The following is a 15382-nucleotide window of genomic DNA, read 5'->3' as shown; positions in this document are numbered from 1 at the left end:
ATAAGTCAATTACTTGTCAATTTAAAAAATGTTAAAATAATACAAATATATATTAAAATATAACATAAGTTCTGTATATCATATTAAATAATAACTTTAATTATAAAAAATATTATAATTTACTCGCAAGCTAGTGAACAACCTCCAATGAGCTCGAGTCGAGCTCAAAGTCGAGCCGGCTCGACTCATCTGACACCCCTACTTGTGCCTTCCATCAACAATTTAATAATACTAGAGACGAAATTACAATAGGATAGTTGTGAACATGAGACAACTGTTGTATACAGACCAAATCTTTGGAATTCACATAGATATGGATGTCCACACACGTAAAAAGAAGTTGCTACAGATATGTTTTAAAGCTGGATCTTTGATGAAGAAACTACATAATCTATATGGAAAATTTTACGCCTTCATCGTCAGCTGAAGTTCCTTTGAAGAGTGCAAGCTTCCCTCTGTGTTCCAGGTGTTTGAGGGCTCGCATTAGAATAGTACGGTCCATTCCGTGAAGCTCTGTTTACGGTCAAAAAAAATGTGAGAGGAAGAGCAGCAGCTAGTTGTTATATGACGCGAAAACTAAAGCAATGTTCAGCTCAAACAGAGCGCGAAAAGAAGGTCATTTGAACATGTATGATGAAAGAATCCCATACAAGTGGTGTGGTAATATTCCACGCGTTATCACTTCAAACATTGATTGATTCATCTGACCAGCTATCCCAAGCATGCAAGACAAGCTGCTAGGTTAATATAAAGGTCGCAAAAAGACCAGAATGTATAAGAGTAATAATACACAATGTGGTACCTGCTATTGGCCATGCTAGTGAGTGAAATGTCAATCAGGATAGAAAGCTTGAAATTTATCATGCCTTTTACAATTGCTCTGTATTTTTAGAAAGTTTCGTGATTAGGGATTTAAGTGAAACCCATGATTGGTTGGAAGTAGAGGATATTATCCATCGCACAATTCACTTCATCAACAAGAGATATATGCTTTAAGTAGGTTCCAGGAAGAGGAAATAAACGTATTTATATCACTTTTAACCGCCAAATTTTCAAAATTAGTCATGCCAAACAGACATAATGGAGGTCTCCCCATTGTACTACAGGTAAATGCCATACGACCCAATTGGACCAACAGAATTCCTCAAAAGGAAATTTTGAGATAAGCAACTCTCAAGACCAAAGTTTACCTGTCCCTCGAGACTCGACCCCCGAACGTATTTCCTCAACCGTCATAACACCATCCTCAAGTCCATTATCCTTAACCTGATGAAAGATAACCAGAAATCACGCATCAGCAAAAACTGAGATAATCAGCAGCAGCACAAAATAAAGGAACACTCACAAAGCTTATTATCAAGTCAGCCCAATCTTTTATGCTATGCCAAAGGATTAGGATCTTTTTATGACTTTTATCCAACCATTCTGCACGTCCTGTCAAGTTGAACTTAATCTGGTAAGCAACCAAATGGTTGAGTATAAAACATCAACCTTATTTCTCAACTAGGTTCTGTCAAATACTAAACTAGCACAATGGAGACAAACCTTCCGCAACTAAGGCCGAGAGAAATGCCTCCCTAGCTTCATGACTTAGAGATCCTACACGATCAAGACTAAGTAAGATATCATCTGGGTTGAATACCACAAACAAACATTTGATAGAAGGAAAATGAAACTCAAAAAGAAAAAACAAAAAGTAGTAGGGAAAATGAACATAAAAAAGAAAAGAACAAACTGAAACCTCCAACACATTATCACTAGATTTTTCAATTTCTCACTTGGCAATACAGGGGAAAGAAAATAACAAAATTCAATAAGTATCTTAAAAAAAGCTGCTTTCTAACTGCATTTCATGTAAAATATGACAGATTTCTGTTTGAGAAACAAGCAACTCAGGACATTAACACTAGTTCAACGAGAAGTAACAAACAACTCCGAATTTTTATTTTTCATTGTTCACATTCTTTTCATCTATTTTTCTGTCTTTCTTTTAGCAAAGGCAACAAATATCTGTACGGCAATCAAGAAATAGAAACTCGAAACCCAATGCATACTTTCAATCACTGGATTGCTAAACAATGGGAAGTCTTCATCAAGCCCAACTACAAAGATCTTTTGAGTCCGACAGTAATCAAGTATCAGCTCCTTCCAGAGTTGTATCTGCTTTTCCCTAGTATCTCTTACTGGCTGCAAACTACAGGAATTGGAAAACATTAGTGTGCCAACAAACAAAGATTCTCCTTTGAAGATGTCCTATGAAAGCATAAACGAAATCAAACATGCTGAGCTACTTTCTGCAATCATATTATTCATGCTCAACGCCAATCTCCATAGGAAGGGAAAAGATTTCAGAAAAGTTCACTTTAAACATCCTACGGGAGACTGGATAAACCTGTGGATGAAGACCTTCTTCCCACAATAGGAGTTCTGTGTTTGCTCCAATAGGTCATGAGAACAATTCTGGATCCTAGACTTCCCTTAAAGCATCATGGTTCAATATCAAAGGAACTTTCTGTAATCCAAACACTCAAACTATGACAGGCGTTCAAATGACTTTAAAAATTCAGCATTTTCTTGAGGGTGTTGCAGAATATTGGATTAGGTCGGATCTTACTGATGTAATTAGGAAAAAATAAGAAGCAAAAGATATAAAGAAAGATGATTTCTCATGGTTATGGTGCTAAAGAGTCCAGCATCCCGAGATTTTTCCTTATGGAAATCTTGTTGCCAATCACACCTCTTCCATAAAATGTAAACACCAATGAGAATTTTAACCAAGTCTATTTAACTATTAAAACTGCACCATACATATATCAGAATGAAACAAGGCTGCATTACATGGCTACACAAGACAAAGAAACCCAAATGAATAACAACCAGTTCAAATTAAGATTTCCACATCTCTAAGCATGTCAAAATGGATCTGATCCAGTAAAGAAAGACCAAAGGCAACCACACTATTCTCACATTGTTAGAGAATATTTACCACAAAAGCAGCTCAAAGCAAGGAAAAATATGTTCACTCAGTTAATATAGCTCAAAATAATCAACGACGAATTAGAAAAGAAACTTATCCTTGCAATTCCACCAAGGAATCAACAATAACTCACTTCAGTTGCTCTTTTTCCAGACAATAAAAATCATTTTCTTTTATAAAATTCAACACTTTCCTCTTTGTCCCCAAAAGAAGACCCATATTGCATTACTTGATCAATACTTAAAACCCCAACTAAAGTTGAACAGGAAATTCCATTTCCATTTCTGAAGAGTATACAACAACGAGGTAAGAAAAAGAGCTACAGCTCATGCAGTTTAAAATTTAACCACAATCATGTTCATTCTGATAGAACAAAACGCCAAAAAAGAAAAAAAGCCACAGGTATTCGCCACATACACCATACAGAAATCATATTAACGAATTACAAACACAAAAAAAACGAGGGAAAAAAAAGATGAAGAAGAAGAGCAAGAAATTTACGTGAAATAGGGAGGGTAATTAAAGAAATGGGGCAGCTTGAATTCACCCAACGTCTGCATATCCTCTCTTCTCCCTTGCGATTGAATATCAAAGTGCGGAAACCGAAACAAAAAAAGAGGTTCTCAGAATCAACAAAGAAAAACAAATTCCACCTCAAAACATGATATTTAAACGCAGTCTCAGCCACGTACAAATCAATTTTCCATAATTTTTATAAAACTTCAACATCAAAAGAAAATATACGACAACTCCCAGTGTAATAAAAATTGATCCTTACAAAGATTAAGAAATACCAGTAATACCTATAAGTTAAATTTTAAAACATACACACTCAGAAGCAAATGCAAGTCCAGATTTTAGTATTTCTATCTACAAAGATGCATACATACATACATACATACATACATACATAGACATACATAGATATAGAGTAAACATACACACACACACACACACATATATATATATATGGTCGCCATGGCTGATTAGGTTCGAGACTAAAGCAATTTGAAGAATAAAAGTAAAAACTTAATTAAATTCAACTCACGGGATATCAGCCCTGAAACTTCCCAACAAACCTGGGAATTGTTCGTGATAATTTGGCGCAAGATAGGGGATTGGTGGGCGGAGTTGGGGAGATTCGATTACTGTGTGGGTCAAAAGTTTCCAAATTTTTGAAGTGCGATGAGTTCAATTCCCTAATCCCATACATAAATATAACCAGTCAATTAGGCGCCGTTTCGGTGTATATAATTCTCAAAATGCTTTTAGAAAATGTCTAAAAATATTTCCGATCTTTTTTTGGGATGAGAATATATTTAAATAATTGTTTTAAACTTTGGATTTTCTATTTATCATTTGGAAATCATTCCAAGTTTGATGTGGATGAATTAGGCCTGGCAACGAGTCGAGCTCGATACAGTATTTTCGAGCTTGAGCTTGAGCTGTCGAGCTCGCGTTTGTTCCAGAAATTGCAGCAGAATGGAGGTGGGAAGGAGAGAAATTTTACAACATTACATACAAAATTTTTCAGAAATTTTGCTAATCGATAATGGTCTTCCATTCAACATTACAACTCTTTTACAAAAGCAAACAACAACAAGAAATAAACAAATCATTGTCCCCTGAAAAAAACACCCAAACCCAAGAAAAAAAATTAAACAAGATGCTAAAAACACACCCAAACCCAAGAAAAAGAAGAATAAGTAAAATACAACAAAGAAATAAGGATTACCTGGAAGTCGTACTCGTCGCCGTTCTTGTTGCTGATTTACCGTCCTTGTTGCCGTGAGTTTAGGGTTAGGGTTCTAAGAGATGGGTTTGGGGAAGAAATGAGAGGAGAAAGATGGAAGCCGTACTCGTTGTCGTGCTCGTCGCCGTCCTCGTTGCCGACCTACCGTCCTTGTTGCCGTGAGTTTGGGTTTAGGGTTCTAAGAGATGGATTTGGTGAAGAATTGAGAAAGAATGGAGAAGAAACAAAAAGAGAGAAAGAAAAAGGAAGAAGAAACGAGAAGAAAGAGATGCATTATGTTTGGTTTCATTTTTAACTTGTTTTGATATACTTTGTGGAGATAAAGAGAGAAAAACAAAGATAAATAAGTATGTGTTAGAGATAGTGTGTATGTTTGGATTTGTTTTTGGAGACAATATAAAATAAGTATGATATGTTTGATGTTGTTTAGTAGGAGACAAAAATTACTATTCATTGTCAAATCATGTCTGTTTTATATATATTTATATATATGTTTGTATGAATATAATTTTTTTATTTGTAGGTGTAGATTTATTTTGAAAAAAAACAAAAGAGACACTGTTTCAAAACATCTCAAAACACCACCAAAACTTCCAAAACAAATCAAGGCAAACATTGTCCATGTTTTGGCCCATTTCGAAGATAAAGCAAAATTGAAACCAAACATAGTTGGGTTTTTATTTTTGACTTTTTGTATTCTTCTTCTTCTTCTTCTTCTTCTTCTTCTTCTTATTATTATTATTATTATTATTACTACTACTACTGGTATTATTATTATTATTACTATTACTACTACTACTAGTATTATTATTATTATTACTATTACTACTACTACTACTATTATTATTATTATGAGGAATAAATCAAAAGCAAAGTTATATCTAGTCATGAGGAGGTATGAAAAATCGACCATTTAGGCGGAATGCATAAAAGTAAAAAGATAAATCCGACTATGTAGGCGGTAGGAAAAACCGACCATGCAGGCGGAATGCATCAAAAGAATATTTTTTATTATGATAAATATAAAGAGAATCGAATAACATAAGGGAAGACTAAATTGGGAACCTTTTACGTCAATTTAAACTAATATGTATGAATTTTGGTTAAAAGATACCACACTAAAGCCCAAAAACAACGCCAAAGAACGGCAAAATCAGGCAGTAATGGCAAGACCGACCTTGTTCATACTCATAATTTAAATCGACGACCCATAATATCTTATCTTTATGTTTTTCAACTTCTCCTTATTTTTATCAATAATGAAAAATACTATTTTTTTTAATATATAAATATATACATATCTATATAGCCATGCTATCTCTATTATAGTTGAATAATTCAGCAACAGCAATTTAGCCTTACATTAGGCTAAACAAAACAGAAGCAAGGATAGAAGTAACAAATGCAGAAAATTAAGTAAGAGAACTTACAGGTAGCATGTATCTCTTATTAGGCCAAATGAAACTTTTATATAAACTAAGGAAGGAGAAAGAAATTACAAGTACAAGTGCCTCTGCTTCAATACATGAAGGCTTCCGAGGGCTCTCCGAAAAAAAGGGGGGAAGGGGTTATATGTATAACCAGGTGGTCCGGACTTGAAACCATTTTTTCACGTCTGCATGACCTTCATCTTCCAAGTGTCGCTTCATTGTTGACACGTGTCATTTGGTCAATTTTGTTGACTTGCTCTGTTGTCACCCTATTTTTTCATTAGTTTGGAGAAGCTGCTTTCTTCTGATTCTGATCCCGATTGTTTGAGGATTTCTTTGTCTTCACATGATTCTAAAATGTCCATTTTTTTTATTTTCATTTTAATGTCTCCCGAATTCCTTTAAATAAATTATCAAGAAATTCTTCTTGAGAAAATTCTTCCAATGGATTCTGAGATTCTCCAGCAAGACAAGAAAATTTATTTTCTCCATTTTTGCTTGAAGTCTCCATGGGAGAAGCAATTCCCGAAAGATTCTTTTTTAGATCATTTTGCATTTGTTTGAGGTATTCGTCAATCATTTGATCTTTCGTGATTATCCCTTTCTTATTCAGAATTCTTTGGGAGATATGTTCAAAAGGATCGGATGCCTGATTTTCTTCTTTTTCTGCAAGAACTTTATATTCTTGCATTTTTTCTTCCATCTCATTGATGATTTCTTGATCATAGTATTTCTTGGTCTCGGGGTCAATTTGCATCAACTTGTTCAAAATTTTGAACAATACCTCCTTTTTATGCATGGGATCTCCTGTAGGGTAATTCCTATTTCTGGTAGCCACTTCCAGATCCATAAAATAGAGAATTGTATAAAGAAATAAAGAGAAGTCATTCCCTCAATCCATTTTCTTGATTTCTCCACTTGGATTATTTTTGGCGAATAATTTAGCCATTCATTATAATATTACTGGAAGATTTGAGGAAGAATAGAAATTGATGGACCAAAACTTGCCCACCATAGGAATACCCAATTTGGTATTTCTTATTGGAAAACCAGTGGGCAAATTTTAAAAAATCATGTATGTTTTCTTTTATAATTTTCATAAAGAAAAGCTTTATTAAATGCTTCAACATAGTCCCAGTAATTAAACTTTATTGTATTTTTTTATTTTGGGTGAAAGTATTCTTTTTCCCCTAATGGGTTAATTTTTCATTTTACAGCAGCGATAAACTTTTTAATTACTGCTTTGGAATAACTAAATTCCTTCCCATTGCTAGAGAATGTGTGATTAATTTCAACACTTTGAGTTACCTTAATGATACATTCATAATGTGCTCTAGGTTTGTATGACTTTGCTGAAAAAGATGCAACATTAAGGTACCTTTCATTAGATACCATGGATCATTTTCCCACCTCAAAATCCTCATTTTTAAGAAGTATAATTATCTCGTGGTGTTCACTAAATTTGTAATTAATTAATTTATCTTTATCTTCTTGCACCATTTTTGCATAAGATGTTGATGATTCATCAGTTGTTAATTTTTTATGTTCCTTTTTAAATTCAAGAAACTGTTTGAAGAGTTCATTTTCTTCTTCAGGAATGTTATTAAATTTTCCAGTTCTGGAAATATTTTCCCTTACTAAGGTCCTATTCCCATGTCTGACTATATCACCTGCCGAAACCTACCTCCTCTCTGATTAGAGGAGGAATTTCTTCCTCTTCCCCGTTGGGGGAGCATTCCTGAAAGATAAAGATGATTCATTAGCCAGCATAAAGACCAGTAATTTGCTGATGGTATAGCAAATTCGCTATCCAAAGTATTTTAATACGATTTTCTGCAGTGACATTTGCATTTGAAAATTGTATGAGAATGTCAGAAATTACTTCCTTGACTTTATCGATTCGCTTTCTGATTATTTTTTGAGTTCTTTTTAATCTTGTCTTATATTCAATTGGTTCATCCCAAAATTTCCATTGGTAAATAGGCCAATAGACTCCATTCATAAAAAATCTTTCTCCTATGACTAATTCTTGTATCCAACCATTTGGAATTTTTCAAGAAATATTCATTCCTCTAAACATTTCATTTTCAAATTCATCCCGATTCATTTCCATCAATATATTCTCTTGATAGGAAATCAGGGAGACTATTTGTCTCTCCTTTAATATGTTCAATAGAAAAATTAAATGGGGGCAAGATGTGATTGCCATCTAGCGAACATTTGTTTAGAAATATCATGTTTAAAATATTTATTAAATATAAATTTAGCAGCAGAACAATCTGTCCTAATGAAAAATTCTTGATTAAGTAAATTATCTTGAAATTTTAATACACATTTAACAATAGCAAGAACTTCTTTAGCAACCGTAGCATAATTTCTTTGGGCTGCTTTCCATTTCCCCGTATAGAATCTAACTAAGTATTCTTGCTTATTCTCGTCAATTTGTTTTAGTATTCCTCCAAATCCAATATCAGAGGCATCTGTTTCAATAAATTTCTCCCAATTTGGATTAGCAAAAGTTAGACATGGTAATAATTTTACCTTTTGTTTAATTAATCTAACTGCTTTTGTATGTTCATCAGTTCATTCTAATGGATTCTTTTTAAGCCTATCATACAATATTGCTGTATCATACAAAATGCATTTAACCCTTTTAATATATACCTATATATATAAAAGTATGAATTCTTTTGGTTATTATTTCCCATTGTAAAAAGACAGTCATATCCTTAATTATTTAAGTAAATTTTTAATGATAACTTAGCAGTTATAAAATAATAATTAATTTTATAAAAAGATGATAATTTAATAATTGTAATACCTCTAAATCACTTAGACCATGAAAAATACATCCAAATAGTTAAGAGGAATTAGAACTTCTAAATAGTTTCCTTTTTATTATAATTTTATCTTTTTACATGATTTCTTCTTAAAAATAATATACAATTAGTACATCAATAAATTTTAAAATATTAGAAATAAAAAGATACCAAAAAAAAATAATATGTATAATTAATATTAATGTAAAACACTATAAATTTCAGTTATATACTAACAAAAATGAAATATATTTCTTTAAAATAAATTTATACAAAAATAACCTAAGATTTACAAAAGTAAATAAGTATTAAGAGTAAAAATATTACCGACAAATAAAGCACTATTTTTTTTTTATAAATTGAATTTGTGTATAAAAATTAAATTATTCAGAGATTCTCTTATTACTTAATTTTTGAATATTAAATAATAATGTATACACAAGATTAAGTAGGCAACTGGTTGAGCTTATAAGCTCTTTAAAATATTTTATTAAGCTCTACAAAATTATTTGATAAATATTTTTTCGTAAAGCTTATAAAATCTCAAAATAAAATGTTCGTGACTTTATAAGCTCTTTTTTTTTTTTTAAAAAAAAAATGTAAGATCAACTATCTTTTCTATGAGATCTATTAAACTCTTTAATCTTAATATTCGATAGACAAAATTATTTTTTACGAATTTATATATTTTACTTTTATTCTTCATATAATTGACGTTTGCTCACCAGAGCAACTATCTATATATATGATTTTAAATTCCAATAGTTAAATTTTAGACATTATTACAATATAAAGAGTTTATGATTTAAAACACTCAAACATCCTATAAGCCCGCCTTTGATTTTATCTAAATTCTTTAATTAAAAGCTTATTTAATTCTAAAATATAATTCGATATTTTTAAAATCTTAAAACGTCTTAATATATAAGATGTTTTTAATAAGTTGAACGCTCTTTAAATTTGTAAAAACATAATATATTATTGAATAAGGAATAGATAATACGAATTAGATTCATATGAATAAGATCAAGAAACCACACTAAAAATATGAAATTAAAAAATGCGAATAAAGGCAAAAAAAGAAACATTTTTATTCAATAATATTTCAATTTAGAAGTTAATAAATAATATTTTGAAAAAATTAATATAGTTATAGGATCTTAACTTGTTATAATAAAGGCAATGATATGTTATAAATATGAGTGGAAATGGGGCGTGCGGACGTGCAAGTTTGAAAGTCAGTGTAGGAGCACTAAAATGTCAAAATTTGTGAATGTGAGTCTGACTGACTGCTATAGAGCTCATAGTTGTTACCGCCCCCCGGTCTTCATTTGCATTCGGCACTGCAAAGCCTCCCCACCTACCAACCAGGTAAACCTTTTTTCTTCGCTCTGTATTTCATTGATGAACACATATGTTACCTGTGCACGATTCCGGCGTCGGCAAATTCGTATGCATTGTTCTGATTTTGCTATCGTTGATCGGTCTTTTGATTTTTCTTTCTGTTGGGATTTCGTCTTCTTTTTTTTTTTTTTTTTAATATATCGCTGTCAAGCTCGTTGATTGGGTTCAGCTGAAGTAATCAGTCCACCGTCTCTCTCTCTCTCTCTCTCCCGATATTTTTTTTTTTAAGCTTGGGTGGATTCACTTTTCTTTTTTCTTGAATAAGTAATGAAGTTAGTCATGAGGTCAATTGGGTTTAGCGTTTATTTTTTTTTTGGGGGGGGGGGGGGGGGGGGAGATAAAATTAATTACATAATCATGGTAGTGCTTTGAGATTTCAATCTTTTCTATCCTCAGGTATAGAGTACATTCCAGTATCACAAGATTGGCGATTGTTAACAAATGGCAGTGTGAGTTGGCTTCTTCTACTTGTTTGTTATTGTTTTATCCTGAGGAATATATTGATTATGACTTGATTGATGATCGATAGGGTTGCATCTGCTCCTGGGAAGGTTTTGATGACTGGGGGATACCTTATTTTGGAGAGGCCCAATGCTGGGATTGTACTGAGTACAAATGCTCGCTTTTACGCAATTGTAAAGCCACTTTATGAGGAAACTAAACCTGAAAGTTGGGCATGGGTATGTGATACTCTGTTAAAGAGGAATATTGAGTTTTTTTCTCTGTCATTTGTCTTTGATTAGCTCTGTAGCATGGGTGCTTGAATAATGAATCTTTTTAAGTTAATGGAACTTCTTCCTGATATGAAGTCAATAAATGGACCGGTTCTGTTGCGCCTGCGTAGGAAAGCATTTGTAACAATGAGAACAGGAATTTTCATACATGTTACTATAAAGCTTTTCCCAAGCCTGACAGGACAATCAACTTTGTTTTGGGCTGAGTTGGTTCAGGGATAACTTGAGATTATGCTGAAAAGTCTGGATTTTTTTTTTATACGTTCTTTAGTTGTTGACTAAGTGAAGTTCAATAATACATTATTCAATTTTCTTGGTTATTTTATGCTTATTATGTCAACGCATGCTTATTTATAAAATAACAGCATATTTTAGAGGAACCGGATGTTTCAACGCTGTGGTGTATTTTAAGGAGACTTTGATCATATGAATTAAGGATAACAAGCTTTTCCATGTTAAGCAGGACTCTGGATGTAATTTTTGTGCATGTCAAAGTTATTGCATGGTACTGTGTGGTTTAGTGTAATAAACTACGCCTGATTCTAAAGTGGATGCATATATTGAATTGAATTGGTCACATATGCCATTAGTTCTCTCTTCAATGTGAACTAAGCTTCCTTTCCTTCTCAGGCAAAAAGTTGGTTTCTGTGGTCTATTTTCTTACAGAATTCTTTCTTGCATTTCAGGCATGGACAGATGTGAAACTGACCTCTCCTCAGATGGCAAGAGAATCTATGTACAAATTGTCCATCAAGCATCTGCTGCTAGAGTGTGTATCTTCAAGGTGAACCATCATGTCATCTGATTTTTCTTGTTACCAACATTAGTACTTGTATCTTGCATGTACTTATGAATAGAACCTTTCTGATTAAACTGATTCCTTCTCATCAAATACAAATGAAGAAAACCTCATGGATTAACTAATTGCTAATGGACAAATTTCTGCCCTTTGCTACCTTCAGTGACTCAAGAAACCCATTTGTAGAATATGCATTGCAATATGCTATAGCAGCCACACATGCCAGATTTGACAAAACTAAGAAAGAGGAGTTACAGAAACTTCTGTTGCTAGGTAATGTCTGATACAAAGCTTTTTTGTCTTTCTTTTTACATTTACTGACCTCAGAAAATCTAATATATATTCTGGATTAGTTACGCAGGCCTTGATATTACGATATTAGGCTGCAATGAATTCTATTCATATAGGAATCAGGTAATCAGCTTCTGCAGTATGCTTCTGGATGTTTTACCAGTAGACTTCTTGTGGTCCCTTGTCAATATGATGTTTCTGTAATTATATTATCATTTCTGAGGAGTCAGTAAGTTAGGACTAGACATATTCTTGAATCAGATCTTGGGTTCCATCTAAGTGCATTTTAATAGTGCGAAATGTGAACAGAAACTTTTCCACATAATTGAAGTATTAAACAATGGTGATGTATATGCATTTGTTTTTTGTCCCTCTCTGTTTTCCTGCACAAACTTCTTTTATCATGTATGTACTTTTGCCAGTATAAGTGATGTGATGTTCTGTATAATTTATCATGGGAATGTGATGTTCTGTCTTGTGCAGATTGAAGCACGTGGTCTGTCGTTGACTCCAGAGTCATTGGCTTCACTTCCACCTTTTACTTCGATTACCTTCAATGCGGAAGAATCTAGTGGAACAAAAAACAAACCTGAAGTTGCAAAAACTGGATTGGGCTCGTCAGCAGCCATGACAACTGCAGTTGTTGCTGCTTTGCTTCATTATCTTGGAGTAGTCAATCTTCCCTCAGTGGTCAATGGTCATCTTGAAGGCAATAAAGTTTCTGAGGAACTGGATGTTGTGCATATCATTGCTCAGACCGCTCATTGTATAGCACAGGGTAAAGTTGGTAGTGGTTTTGACGTGAGTTCTGCTGTTTATGGCAGTCAGCGGTATGTCAGATTTTCACCAGAAGTACTTTCTTCTGCTCAGGTATTCTTCTTTCTGGATCTGCCAAAGAATTCTGATACACTGTGGATTTATGCATAAATGCATGCTTCTTCACCTCAAAGCTTTTTGTTTTATGGATAACTGCTTATGTGTGACCGAGAAAAAGAAAATGCTGGCAGAGTTATGCACACCCCACATAGTTAAATAGCACATTGGAGTTAAGTTGTGCAATACCAGTGATATTGAAAAGACTAATGATAATATCATTCTTTGTGCTTCTTTGACAAAGGCCTAAATATTGCCTCTATGCTTGCAAAATTATTGTTTCTATTAAACAAATATGAGAGAAATTCCTCTTGAATCTTCTTGCACAAGCAGAAGATCTCTAGTTTGTGCAACATGTCTCATATCTCAACTCTGAAGGACAGGTCAGAACCCCTTCAAACAATAGTCAGCTCATTAGAAACTCAACAAGGAAGACTAGTGAAAATGTGTAGTCATCCTCTGAGATATGCCATCCGCATGACTGAATTCAATTCAATAGTTTCTGATTCTCATTCAGGCTTATTAGCTACTGTTCTATAAGTGTGTAAATACTTGTAAATAGTTCTGATATGTTTCTCAAATGAAATCCTCACAGGAAGTAACTGATATTTGTTGAATTTAACAAAAGGATTTTATACAAATGTAGAATTTTGCTCGGAATATGCATACTTTCCTAGCTTGCTGATTTGCCTTAAGATAATTGCTAAAATAGGGTGTTTTTTATCAGGATTCTGTTCAAGGGACATCAATCGAAGAGGCCATAGGTGATGTGCTAAAAGCCAACTGGGATCACGAGAGGACTAAATTTTCATTGCCTCCAATGATGACATTAGTAAGTTCCAGAAAAATTGTGTCATATAATGCTATTTCTCCACCTGTTTATGTTTCAGCGAACCCAGCCTAGCCCTCACTTTCGTGCTACTTGGTTGTCTTATTTGAAGCTATTTCCGTGTGGAAAACATACAGTGAGAAGTTTATCTTCCTGTTGTCCTCTAGACTTTCTTGCCTACTACTTGGTAGAAAAAACTTGAATATTAGAGTTCCATACATGGACTCTGATGACATTATCTGGCTATTGCAAGTTAAAATTGTTTTGCAATTCCGATAATTCTAATTAAGACTATATATCTTGTTTTCCTTAACTGTCTAAAGGTCAATTCTCCAATTGCACCATCTGCATTGCTGACTCTTCTCATGATCACATGTTAAGACAGCCAACGACAACAACATTGAAAGCTTCATTGTTTTCCTTAAATAGGTGCCGCTATGGTGTCTCATCCCTTGGGTTAGCTGAAATCTTCCTCCCTCTGTCTGTCACTATGGTATCTAAAGCTCGAGACATAATTGAACTTACTCCTGTTGCATCCTTGGGCTTAGCCAAGTTAGTAAGCTTAATTGAATCCATTTTGCTTAATCAGTTACTCTGCCCAACGGTCAGGTTGGAAGTGATTCATAAGTGATAGAGCTTGGAAGTGAAAGTTTACTAACTAAACTGTTAAGAAGTGTAATCAGCTCCATATTTTTCCAGAACTGGGTTCCTAACTATCCCATATGATCATTTACAATCCCAAATGCTTCCTTTTCCTGCTTTAAATGATACAGATAGCCCTCCTAACCACCTCAGGAAAGGTAAACAAAAGGAGGGGGAAAAGGAAATATCCCCCCAAAAAGTAAAGAATATTATAATTCATTTTATGGTGATCCATATACACTTAGAAAAGGGGGAGCTGCACATAATGGTTTTTCAACTATTTCTTTCTATGTACTGCATGCTCTCTCTTAAAGTTGCTCACATCAATTATGATGCACATGCAGTTACTTGGAGAACCTGGAACTGGGGGATCATCAACACCATCAATGGTTGGTGCTGTAAAGAAGTGGCAAAAGTCTGACCCTCAGAACTCTCTCGAAACATGGAAGAAGTTGTCAGAAGCAAATTCTGCACTTGAAATGCACCTCAACACCTTAAGCAAACTGGCAGAAATAAATTATGATGCGTATAGAAGTGCCATCAACAACTGCAGCATGCATACATCAGAAAAGGTACACTATGCCCATTTTCCCAGAGCCATGCTATGGAGGCAAAAGAATATGATAATTAACTTTTATAGGTATACTCCTGTTGTGTGGGAATGTAAATGGTGAGAGTTCTGCCTCCGCAGTGCCATTTTGTTTCGGTGCATTCCATATTGAGACTTAAGCAATGCCTTCGATCAGCTGACTAGGCAAACTGAGTAATGTATGGCTTTTATTATCCCTTTTGGTAACTAAAAACATAACTGGCATACTGCTATCAGTTGCA

At 33.7% G+C, this 15382-nt stretch overlaps 2 protein-coding genes across 6 annotated transcripts in view; one reads left to right on the top strand and one right to left on the bottom strand.

Annotated features, from left to right (window-relative positions):
- On the bottom strand, positions 213 to 4983 carry LOC105159333 (vacuolar protein sorting-associated protein 25). 5 transcript variants are annotated; one of them, XM_011076360.2, is made up of 9 exons: positions 4713 to 4983; positions 4026 to 4176; positions 3479 to 3551; positions 2055 to 2194; positions 1546 to 1599; positions 1346 to 1434; positions 1191 to 1266; positions 651 to 711; positions 213 to 513 (listed from the first exon to the last, which is right to left on the bottom strand). In XM_011076360.2, exons 3-9 carry the CDS (start codon positions 3535 to 3537, stop codon positions 420 to 422), a joined length of 573 nt encoding a protein of 190 aa, XP_011074662.1. In that variant the 5' UTR covers positions 3538 to 3551; positions 4026 to 4176; positions 4713 to 4983; the 3' UTR covers positions 213 to 419. The 5 variants fall into 5 exon arrangements, with proteins under 5 accessions (XP_011074662.1, XP_011074671.1, XP_011074695.1 ...); XM_011076369.2 differs by having other exon boundaries at positions 4057 to 4176; XM_011076393.2 differs by lacking the exon at positions 651 to 711.
- LOC105159321 (phosphomevalonate kinase, peroxisomal) overlaps positions 10210 to 15382 on the top strand; it is a 6649-nt gene continuing 1476 nt past the window's right edge. Inside the window, exons 1-9 of the mRNA XM_011076340.2 lie at positions 10210 to 10350; positions 10780 to 10832; positions 10913 to 11063; positions 11804 to 11901; positions 12080 to 12189; positions 12278 to 12330; positions 12691 to 13077; positions 13808 to 13912; positions 14896 to 15123. Of these exons, the coding sequence (XP_011074642.1) occupies positions 10825 to 10832; positions 10913 to 11063; positions 11804 to 11901; positions 12080 to 12189; positions 12278 to 12330; positions 12691 to 13077; positions 13808 to 13912; positions 14896 to 15123 (1140 nt within the window). The 5' untranslated portion in view covers positions 10210 to 10350; positions 10780 to 10824. The remainder of the gene's footprint in view (positions 10351 to 10779; positions 10833 to 10912; positions 11064 to 11803; positions 11902 to 12079; positions 12190 to 12277; positions 12331 to 12690; positions 13078 to 13807; positions 13913 to 14895; positions 15124 to 15382) is intronic.

The sequence above is a fragment of the Sesamum indicum genome, linkage group LG1 (assembly GCF_000512975.1).
Source record: "Sesamum indicum cultivar Zhongzhi No. 13 linkage group LG1, S_indicum_v1.0, whole genome shotgun sequence".
Taxonomy (NCBI): Eukaryota; Viridiplantae; Streptophyta; class Magnoliopsida; order Lamiales; family Pedaliaceae; genus Sesamum; species Sesamum indicum.
This window is presented reverse-complemented; position numbering and strand designations above follow the sequence as displayed.

Bases quoted from the DNA above. Each gene is read 5' to 3' on its own strand.
- LOC105159333 (XM_011076360.2), bottom strand. From the start codon at position 3,537: ATGCAGACGTTGGGTGAATTCAAGCTGCCCCATTTCTTTAATTACCCT. The intron at 2,195-3,478 runs GTAAATTTCTTG...CAATTCCTGTAG, and splicing joins AATTACCCTCCCTATTTCAC to TTTGCAGCCAGTAAGAGATA. The intron at 514-650 runs GTATGGGATTCT...GACCGTAAACAG, and splicing joins GGAATATTACCACACCACTT to AGCTTCACGGAATGGACCGT.